Genomic DNA, 11678 nt, shown 5'->3' on the forward strand with positions numbered 1-11678 from the left:
CTCTTTTTTATTGTGCTTCTTGAAGGATTTTTTTTTTTCATGTCTAATTTTTAATTCAGGCAACACCAGCCCAGTAGCCAGTCCAGTAAATAAAACAAGTACAAACATAGAAAGACAATCAAAAGACAGGCATATTTTTTCAAACATTAGAACACAGCTTATATATGTGTCAGATTTTCAATATAGATCAACTATCCTTTTTTTTCCACCTTTTTAAAAATCATATTTCATGAAAAGTAAAAAGAAACAAAAAAAAGTTAAATTACATAAAATCCTTCATTCTTCATAACTGTATATTTCTGCTGTGCTTACTAGTTTGCAAGTTTGATCTCCAGCATTGTTCTGTCTGTTCTCTCTGTGCTCTGTATTTTTTTCTGCTTCCTTATGTTTTATATCAAATGTTCTACATGACTTAAGCTGACAAAAACAATAAGAGCCTGTAAAAATGTGTGTTTATATAAAGAGTAAAAATGTAATTTCTAATTTTCACTGAATTCTATCTGAGAAAAGGACAGAAAGACAAACTATTTGGATTTTCTTCTTTGACTGTGTGACAGTTTGTAAAAAAAAAAAAAAAAAAAAAGCCTTAACGGTTCTTGTGGTTTGAGATTTCCTGTTTTTTAGGAATCCATCAACATGTGGTTCAACAGATTAATTGTTCATTTCCTCCCTTCAACAAACAGCTCAAAGATGTGTATCGTCAAAATGAACGAAAGGTTCAGAGACTCGTTTTGACATAAAATCATCCCAGGAGAAGCCATTAGATTAGTTCAGATGAAACTCATCTAATTGTTTTCTCATAAGGAAATGTTCAACCAATTTCAATGCACAGGACGTTTAGAAAAGTTTCTTTAAAATGTCTGTGACAGTGTTGTCATAATTGTGATGGCAGCGCTGATAAGTTTCATTTATGGGGTTAAAACAAACACACACGTTCTGACCACTGGCAGGTTCAGCCTGGGACAAACCAGCCATTTGAGAAACCTTGTTAACCTCCATGCTCAGAATGGGTTGGGAATCATCCCATCTCTTTAGCAAGACATCAGGAAAGGGATTATTACTTGATAGTATTCCCAGCTTTCAAAGTTAGTTGAGAGATGGTGAAATCAGACTAAAAATAATGAACACAGTCACTCTTCTTCTGGTTGCTGTTTCTCTGAGTTTCCAAGTATCTTTCTAACCACTAACTCCCAGAGACCCTCAGTCAGACCATCTGGTCTCTCTGGTTTCTGGTTACTTGCTCTGGATCAGACAACATGAGGGAAAAGCACTGAAATGGATCAGTATTGACTGGTCTGAAGTGGTGGAATTGAGACTCTTTAAAAAGATCAGCTTATTACTGCAGCAGTATATTACTGTGACAGAGAAGAACATTATTAAAGTCATTACAAGTGGAGAAGCTGCGAAACCTACAATATTATGAAATACAAGATGCTAGTGATGTCTGTGATTTGTGACATTTTATATTTTTTATTAAACATCATGAACTCATGATGAGATGTGACATTTAATGCCCTGATTGGACGCTGAATCAAGCAAATTCAGGTTTTATAGACTTGGTGTGATTCTGCCAGCTGCAGAAGAAGAGAAACTCCCATCAGATCATCTTCAGCACCAACATGTTCTCTGTAGCTCTGCTGCTGCTGCTGCTGGCTGCTGCATCCTGTGAGTCTCACTGAGACAGAAACTTGAACAGCTTGATCACACTAAACTGTTAATTTATTATCACTACATCGCCTGCTCAAAGCGTTTTTTTCCTCCACAGGTGTGAAGTGTGAACAGCTGACACAACCAGCCTCTGTTACTTTGCAGCCAGGTCAACGTCTGACCATCAGCTGTCAGGTCTCTTATGATCTAGTCTACTACACAGCTTGGATCAGACGGCCTGCTGGGAAAGGACTGGAGTGGATTGGGAGAAGAGACAGTTATTCAGGTCCAGACATCAAAGATTCACTGAACAAAAAGTTTATTATTAACTTAGAGACCTCCAGTAACACGATGCTTCTAAATGGAGAGAATCTGCAGCCTGAAGACTCTGCTGTGTATTACTGTGCCAGGCAGAGAGGCACAGTGACACAGACATGCAGCAGAGCTGTGCAAAAACCCCTCAGAACCTCAAGATATGCATTACATGCATTATTAATAAAGAACCATAGGAAGCATCTAGAAACCACAACTGAATTCCAACCACTTCATAAAAGAACATGTTGCAGTTTTCAGTCTTCAGTTTTATACAGATAACATCAACATTAGACATTTCGCTGCCAAATATGGATTCTTGTTTTCCTAAATTTGGAAGCATCGTGATAAATTATGATGCTCAAAGAGAATAAAAACTGTTTTCAAGTTCAAAAAGTCAGTTTGATTCATGTTAATATAAGTTTTAGGTTATACAAACTTGTTCAAACAGTTTGACAGGACTAATACATGATTTTAAAAGGACTGTGATATGAATTATACAGCAGCCTATTGAAGAAGTGCATCTTTAAGGATTATTTCTGCCTAATCTCACACAATTACATTAGAAAATGTACTGAGTCAGAAAACAAATCATTTGAACTGGTCAACGTTTGCACCATTGTTTCAGCCTTGTAGTGCTGATGACACAATTTAGACTTCAAATAGTTTTTCAAGACAATAATAGCTCATGACGACATCTGTGGTTTTGCGTGGCTGTGAATCAGCCAGGTTTGTCGTCATCTGCATGTGTTGCATTTAAAAGAGTGCAGGGGCACAGAGAGGATGGAAGAAATTGAAAACATTGATGATTGTTCCATAGCATCTAGTATAAAACTGGCTTGTGATCTGGAGCCATCTAGAAGAGTGCAGTGATACTGAGGTATAGGGAGACATCACACCATAAAGTTTCGAAGCGCATGAAACAGACATCTGGATAGTGAGTTATACTCACTATCCAGATGTGACGGTACAGAGGTAACCTAGCTGCTGCTGCAGAAACAGTAGGGGAACACAGATTGGTGTACATTTAATACAAATATTACAATTTGAAATGTAATTTATTGAAATATAATTTTCCAGTAAATTCATTATTATAAAATTTGTAATACAATAAAATTTTTTCCATTTGTCTTGGTGCATTTCTTGAATCTTTTTTGACATTCATAAAAGAGTTTTTTTTTTTCCAAAGGACATAAAAGTATTTCAAAAATGTTAGCTTTACCAATTTTTCCAAAGCCTTTTTGGGTAGTGCATAACATTTCAACAAAGACTCTTAAAATGTGAGAGATACTCTTTGGTTTTAGTTTTGGGCTTCAGGCTGTCGTTTTCAATTATGTCCAATAACAAATGCCTTAACCTAAAACAAAAATAAAGCATTTGTTTTTAAATTTAAACTATCTAAACAAATATTTTACAGCACTGTAAAGCAAAGCTATTTTGTTTTGAAGACTCATGTTGATTTTTGTGGCTGAATGATATTTCCAATAAGTTTAAGAAAATGTAAGGTGTCTTTTTTCCTTTGAAAAACTATATGTAAATTTAGACCAAAAGTCATTGGGACAAGTTAATATTCTTCAAAGAAGAATACTTTAAAATTATTTATTCAATAACTACATGATATACAACATTTTCCAAATGCTGCTTGAATGAACACATACAATCTCAGCAATGTTCAGTCACAACTAACAGAATGGTGGTTTGATGCATTATGCAAATTAACCCTGGACTTTTAAAGACCTCATGCTTTCAGCTACAGAAGAAGAGAAACTCCCATCACTTTCAGCACCAACATGTTCTCTGTAACTCTGCTGCTGCTGCTGGCTGCTGCATCCTGTGAGTCTCACTGAGACAGAAATAATTACAGCAGGATCAATCTAAACCGACTGATTACCATTTGTATTGTAATTTTAATTTACTACTTTCCTCTACAGGTGTGAAGTGTGAGCAGCTGACACAACCAGCCTCTGTGACTCTGCAGCCAGGTCAACGTCTGATCATCAGCTGTCAGGTCTCTTATGATCTGGGCAGCTACTTCACAGCTTGGATCAGACAGCCTGCTGGGAAAGGACTGGAGTGGATTGGGATGAGATATACTGGAGCTTCATACTACAAAGATTCACTGAGGAACAAGTTCAGTATTGATTTAGACACTTCCAGTAAAACAGTGACTGAATGGACAGAATGTGCAGCCTGAAGGCTCTGCTGTGTATTACTGTGCCAGAGACTCACAGTGACACAAACAAGCAGCAGAGCCGAACAAAAACCCCAAAGAGCCTGAACACCTGCTGCATACAGTCACCAGAGGAAGCGGTCCAAGACCAATTTTTGTGCGACTTTTAATTTCATGTATGGCTCTACATATAGATGATTGTTCTTGTTTTTATTTTTCTGTGCACTTTTCTTAGTGTGCAGCACTTTTGTCAAACTTCTATTGTTTTTTAAAAGGCCAGATAAATACATATCATATGGAATGGTATTTGATACCACAATGATAAAAATAAATAAATAAATAAAAAGGGACATCTCATCATCTGGTGGAATGAATATCTCTTTGACTAAAGGAAGACAGAAAATAATTATTTTATTTCAGATAAGTAATCATACAATCAGGAAAAATAGTTTAATGATTGTTTTACTATTTCACTATTAATAAGTTTATCAGTTTGGTAAACTGATTAAACACCTCTGTACACCTGATTTCTGCGGTGTAGTTCTGCTGCCTGCTCTCCACTACATCCTCTGATGGAGATCTGAGGGTAAAGCTGAGAGACAGTTTGGTGATTTAGTGATACATGAATAATATTTTATGAGCATTTTGTTTTTCAGGTTTTAAAAACGGTGTAAATTACAGCCTGAATAACATTATCAATGATATTATCAATAATAAAATTGACATTCATCTATCTTCTAAATTGTTTTCAGACTTTAAACTGAGATGAGTTTTGTTTATACTTTCAGAGGGAGGAGTTTCTGCAAAGTGATTGCATCCATATTTGCATGTCATGTTAGAGAGTTTAAGAACTGCAGTAATCCAGGGATAAACACTCAGTAGACTGAGCAGACATAAACAATCACAAAAATGATCAGGCTTGAACTTATGATTGCTTTTCTCATTCTGGACAGGTAAGAACAAAGGATTGCTTAAAGCTTCTTTGAGATTTTGAAAGAATAAAAATATCCTTTGTTTGTAGTGGTTAATTATGAATCTGTCTGCAGGAACTGATGGTCAAACACTGACTGAGTCTGAATCAGTGGTTAAAAGGCCTGGAGAATCTCACAGACTGACCTGCACATATTCTGGGTTTAATAGCCATTACTGGAACGCTTGGGTCAGACAGGCAACTGGAAAAGGACCGGAATGGGTCGCTACTATTAGCTGGGATAGTAAAAGCATCTACTACTCTCAGTCAGTGAACAACCGGTTCACCATCTCCAGAGACAACAGCAGATATCAGGTGTATCTGCAGATGAACAGCCTGACAGCTGGAGATTCTGCTGTTTATTACTGCGCTCGGGAGCCACAGTGACACAGGAAGCAGAAACACTGAACAAAAACTCCTTAGTTGCATCACACAAAATCGCCAACAGGGGAACCATAAGACCACTGAATTATTAGGTCTGTATCAGCAAAAAAATTCACTGTTTTTGGCTGTTGTCCTTTCCCAAACTTCTGAGGTAAAAGTTAACGGCTTGAAAGATTAATTTTACTACATTCTGACATTAAAAGTCAATTTTAGAAATAGTGTAAAAACCTGTTATTTTAACTAATTGTTAACTAAAAGAAGTATCAACAACATTAACAGTTTTATGATCTCAAAAGAAATTCACTAAAATAGTTTTTTTTCCAGAATCTTTATACAGATTATAATATTTTCTGCTTCGCAGGTTTATGTTCCTACAATGTAACCACTGTGGTAAGATTTAATCCTACATTTATTTCAGCAACAAACCAAGCAGCAGTTGAAAATGTTCATTTAAAGTTTTGACTTCATCTTTTGTGATGATGACAACACCGGATATAAACCTTGTTTTCTCAAAAATGGGATTGTAGTAAATAAAAAATATATAAGAGAAGTAAAATGGACATTTTTGTATGTTTAAATTAATGCTTGTGCAGCATTTATAATATGAAACATGAGTTCAATTTCCTGAATAGGCTTTCAAAAACTTAAAAAATGAACAGAATCATGCTGCCTCTGAAAAAGGAGAACAAATAAAGAAACATGCTTTTATACATATTGTAGATAATAAATATATTTACATATCTAAATATATTTTAAAGCATCAACTTACTTACTTTTAATCTTCCTTCCAATGCATCATTGAGTCATTGTTTTTATATAAAACATGAAAACTCAGTTAATAATATAAGTAATATATCATTCCATTCAGATAGATTCTATTTATGTTTTACCAATTTGGACTGTTTAATATTGCAAAATACTAGCTTGATCAATTGATCAGTTTATCTGAATCCCCTGATTACTGCATTTATATACCAATATGTTCCTATTTCTGAATTCTTTTAAGATAAAAATAAAAAATCATATTTTCCTCAATAACTTAATGTCAGCATTGCATATTCAAACATACTGACCTTCAATGCCGTGTGAAAGAAGAAAATAAAGAAAAAGAAAAAGCACTAAGTGGCTATTCATCATTATGCAAATGAACTGTTCTGGTTTATAAACTTGATCTGATTCTGTCAGCAGCAGAAGAAGAGAAACTCCCATCACTTTCAGCACCAACATGTTCTCTGTAGCTCTGCTGCTGCTGCTGCTGGCTGCTGCTTCCTGTGAGTTTCATTGAAACATTTACAGCTTGATCACATTAAACTGACTGTTCAATGTTTTAATAAATTCAAATTATTAAATGTTTTTGCGCTAATTCTGAATTCAATATTTTTCTCCACAGGTGTGAAGAGTGAGCAACTGACCCAGCCAGCCTCTGTGACTCTGCAGGCAGGTCAACGTCTGACCATCAGCTGTCAGGTCTCTTATTCTACTGGCAGCTACTTCACAGCTTGGATCAGACAACCTGCTGGTTTCAGGACTGGAGTGGATTGGGATGAAATATACTGGAGATTCATATTACAAAGAATCTCTGAAGAACAAGTTCAGTATTGATTTAGACCCTTCCAGTAGCACAGTGACTCTGAATGGACAGAATCTGCAGCCTGAAGACTCTGCTGTGTATTACTGTGCCAGAGACCCACAGTGACACAAACAAGCAGCAGAGCTGTACAAAACCCCCCAAACAGCCAGAACACCTGTTGCATACAGTCACCAGAGGAGGCGGTCCATGACCAATTTTTCTGCAACTTTTAATTTCATACTTATGTATGGCTCCACATATAGATGCTTATTTTTATTTTTTCTGTCTTCTTTACTTGGTGTGCAGCACTTTCATCAAACTTGTGTTGTTTTTTTTTTTAAAAAAAGATTACATAGGTACACATCATACGGAGTGATATTTGGAGCCACAATAATAATAAAAAAATAATATAATTTTATCATCTGGTGGAAATAATATGTTTTTGACTAAAGCAAGGCTGAAAATATATATATTTTTTTATTTCAGATAAGTAATCATACAATCATGAAAAAAGTTTAATGATTGTTTTAATATCACTATTAATAAGTTTTTCAGTTTGATAAAACACCTCTGCTCTGATTTCTGTAGTGTTGTGTTTTAAAAACTGTGTAAATTACAGCCTGAATAATTCTACAAATGCATCCATCTATTGTCTCCTAAATTTTTTCAGACATTAAACTAAATTGAATTTTGTTTGATGAGACAAAGATAGAAATTCATCTTTCTAATTTTCTTCAAAAACTAATGGAATGACAGAAGCAGCATCATTAGTGTTCACAAAGAGTTAACAAAGGTAAAAGGTTATTCTCTATGTTTCTTGTACAATAGTGAAAATAATTTAATGTCAGCATTGCAAATTCAAGCATGCTGTCCCTCAATCCTGGGTGAAAGAATAGAAAGAAGAAAAAGCACTAAGTGGCTGTTTATCATTATGCAAATGAACTGTTCTGGTTTATAAACTTGAACTGATTCTGTCAGCAGCAGAAGAAGAGAAACTCCCATCACTTTCAACACCAACATGTTCTCTGTAGCTCTGCTGCTGCTGCTGGCTGCTGCATCTTGTGAGTTTCACTGAAACATTTACAGCTTGATCACATTAAACTGACTGTTCAATGTTTTAATAAATCTAAATTGTTAAAAGTTTTTGTATTAATTCTAAGTTCAATATTTTTCTCCTCAGGTGTGAAGAGTGAGCAGCTGACCCAGCCAGCCTCTGTGACTCTGCAGCCAGGACAACGTCTGACCATCAGCTGTCAGGTCTCTTATTCTACTGGCAGCTACTACACAGCTTGGATCAGACAGCCTGCTGGGAAAGGACTGGAGTGGATCGGGATGAAACATGGTGATGGATATTCATACTACAAAGATTCACTGAAGAACAAATTCAGTATAGATGCTCAGTCTTCCAGTAAAACAGTGACTCTAAATGGACAGAATATGCAGCCTGAAGACTCTGCTGTGTATTACTGTGCCAGATACGACCACAGTGACACAAACACGCTGCATGGCTCTACAAAAACCTCTAATGTGAACAAGTTGTGTCAAATCACCAGAGGGGGAGCTCTAAGACCATTTTTATTTATTTATTTATTTTTTATTAAAACACTATATTTTGTCTGCACATAGTCATCAAATAAAGTTGAATCTGATTCAAAGCTGTTTTTAAAAGGAAACTCTGTCAATGTGACATTGCACTAAAAATAGTTTTGTAAATTTACCATGATCAAAAATGTATTTAGTGTATAAGAAACATTCAGTTTGGCTTAAGGAATAAATCAACATGTCACTATATCTGTCAAAATATATTTGAAGGAATAATTATATTTTCCTGACACCTAACTAATTAGGTAGTTTTTTTTTTTTGTTTTTTTTTTGGCAATCTGATCCAGTGAACAACGTCACAATGAATGAATGCAGATGATAAATCTGCCTTTTTCAAGACAAACATCTGAGGTCACTAAGATGCAACCCCCTGACCTCTCCAGGTTTTTTTGTAAGTCAGTATTTTTAAGATCCAGTCTGAGAGCACAAGTCAACAGACTAATTATCTCACTATCTAATGAAATAATAAACAGAATTTTTACTTCAATATAATAATATGAATTCAAACAACAATGAGAACATTATTATTATCTGGCAATTACAAACCTGAATCAGTAATTAATGTTCTGCTTTCAGTGTTTGCACTTCTGATTGGGTAGTTTATTTTTGGTCCTCCCTCTTTGCAAAGTAAACCCAAAGGCATCAACTATAAACGGTTCAACAGCAGCTGAAGGAGACAAAGAAAAACTCCCATCATATCATCTTCAACCTCAAAATGTTTTTTGTGGCTTTTCTGCTGCTGGCGGCTGCATCCTGTGAGTATCGCAGAGGGAGAAATAATGAAAACACAACTAATGAATGTCATCTTCTTTTCAAAATTATAAGCAATGTTTTTATTCCTGCAGGTGTAAAGTGTGAACAGCTGACACAACCAGCTGCTCAGACTGTGCAGCCAGGTCAAAGTCTGACCATCAGCTGTCAGGTCTCTTATTCTCTGGGCAGCTATCCTACATTTTGGATCCGACAGGCTGCTGGGAAAACACTGGAGTGGATCGGTGCTGCACGGACCGGATACACCACAGATTACAATAATATGATGAAAAACAAGTTCAGCATTACTTTACAGGATTCCAGTAAAACAGTGACTCTGAATGGACAGAACATGCAGCATGAAGACTCTGGTGTGTATTACTGTGCCAGACGAGACACAGTGATACAAACCAGCAGCAAAGCTGTACAAAAACTCCTGAACAAGTTATTTCAAACCACCAGAGAGGGACTTTTCTGTGTAATTTTGTGTATTTTGCTTTACTAAAACAGAGCTATACTTGAACTGAATTCACAGTCTATCATGATTTGAAATTCATTCAGAGGTTTGAGATAGTTTATGTTTGCTTTCAAGGATTACATGGAAGTTTAATAAACTTTTCTATGAATCTCACGAATGAACGTGTCATTAAACTGCTTTGAAACAATATTAACAGATGATTCAATACAAAAATACACATTACATACCACTAATAAAGTCCTAAATTCCCTTCTGTCTCTTAACTGAAACGTCACTTCTACAAAGAAAGATAGTGTTGAGTTTTAAAAGCTCTTGAAATAATAATACATTTTAATACTAACTAGTTGTCTTCTGATTGTCTGAATCAACACGTGAAAAAGAATATGAAGAACTGACTTCGATCTTAAAGGCTTAGTAAAATTAAGCTCCTTGAAATTAATGAATTTAAATAAACATGAAGGAAAAGTACACTGGATGTTTTACTGTCAACCATATTATTTTCATGTACCTATGCTTGGCTTAATTTCTAATTATAACTCACCTTGTTAATATGTAAAACAAAGCAAAAAAAATATATAAATATGTTTTTGTATCGAACAGAGGGTTTGTAAAAAAGTGCTACACAGAACAGTAGGTGGCAGTAGATGAGTGATATACAGTTAAATAAACAGATCATGTTATGGTTCATCATTTTCTTTTGTAGGATTTCCATCAGCATGTGGTCCAACTGAAAAATTATTGTTTCCTCAAACATCTCTGTAAATGCAGCTACAAAACATTTATAACAATTTCTGTTTCAATTTAATTGATTTGTCTGTTTTTAAAATAACAGGTTACAGTTGGTGTAGAAAATAATTTAAAAAGTGCTTAAAAGCTTTATATTGTTTTTATTAAACTGGGATCAAACTGATGCTAAATTATTTGAAAATGATTTTAAATAATGTTTGGAAAATAATTTAAAATGATCACAGTAATTTGTTTTCATAGATCAGATGATTTCAGTTTCTATTCTAGGAGGAGGAGTCAATGCAAATGTTGACTGCTCCACTTTTATATGTCTGTTAGTTTAAGAGCAACAGTGAAATAGTGGTGAACACAGTAAGAACAGAGACAAATGGCTTCTACAATGATGAGATTTGAGGTTGTTCTTGCCTTTAGTATTTTGTCTGCAATCTGGTGTGGTAAGAATTATTTTTTAAAGCCAAAATCATGATTGATGAAAAGAAATGGTGGTGAGTCAATAATTTTCTGTTTTTCTGCAGGAACTGATGGTCAAACACTGACTCAGTCTGAATCAGTGGTTAAAAGTCCTGGAGAATCTCACAGACTGACCTGCACATATTCAGGGTTTAGTAGCACTCCTTACATAGGTTGGATCAGACAGGCAGCTGGAAAAGGACTGGAATGGATCGCTTATATCTACTCTGACAGCAGCGGCATGTACTACTCTGAATCAGTGAAAGGCCGGTTCACCATCTCCAGAGACAACAGCAGAAGTCAGGTGTATCTGCAGATGAACAGCCTGACAGCTGGAGATTCTGCTGTTTATTACTGCGCTCGAAGAGACACAGTGACACAGAAAGCAGAAAAACTGAACAAAAACTCCTCAGAGCATGAATAGCTTTAACAAGAAGTCACCACAGGGGGAGCCCTAACACCACCACTCTTTGACACAACCAACACATTTAGAAAACCCCCAGTCTCCACTGTGTGGTAAAATATCGGCAGCTGTGGTTCCCAGAACTTTACCTTAAGACAGTGGTTCCCAAACTTTTTCTCCTGCGCCCCCCCCCCC

The 11678-nt window shown here is 35.6% G+C and overlaps 1 long non-coding RNA gene and 2 gene segments (V, D, J or C); all 3 read left to right on the top strand.

Moving 5' to 3' along the window:
* Nucleotides 1–1568: 1568 nt before the first annotated feature.
* Nucleotides 1569–8620, top strand: LOC106951609 (Ig heavy chain V region 5A-like). The segment is given in 3 exon segments: nt 1569–1665; nt 8234–8539; nt 8607–8620. Coding segments are annotated over 3 exon segments (366 nt in total).
* Nucleotides 8621–9333: 713 nt separating this feature from the next.
* On the top strand, nt 9334–10036 carry LOC106951647 (uncharacterized). The gene is made up of 2 exons (XR_001425844.1): nt 9334–9410; nt 9501–10036. It is a non-coding gene; the product is annotated as an uncharacterized LOC106951647 (long non-coding RNA).
* A 937-nt stretch (nt 10037–10973) lies between these two features.
* LOC106951641 (Ig heavy chain V region 5A-like) lies at nt 10974–11538 on the top strand. The segment is given in 2 exon segments: nt 10974–11064; nt 11146–11538. Coding segments are annotated over 2 exon segments (426 nt in total).
* Nucleotides 11539–11678: the final 140 nt, after the last annotated feature.

This window comes from Poecilia latipinna, unplaced genomic scaffold (assembly GCF_001443285.1).
Source record: "Poecilia latipinna isolate Pla-1442-1.1 unplaced genomic scaffold, P_latipinna-1.0 Scaffold466, whole genome shotgun sequence".
Lineage (NCBI taxonomy): Eukaryota > Metazoa > Chordata > Actinopteri > Cyprinodontiformes > Poeciliidae > Poecilia > Poecilia latipinna.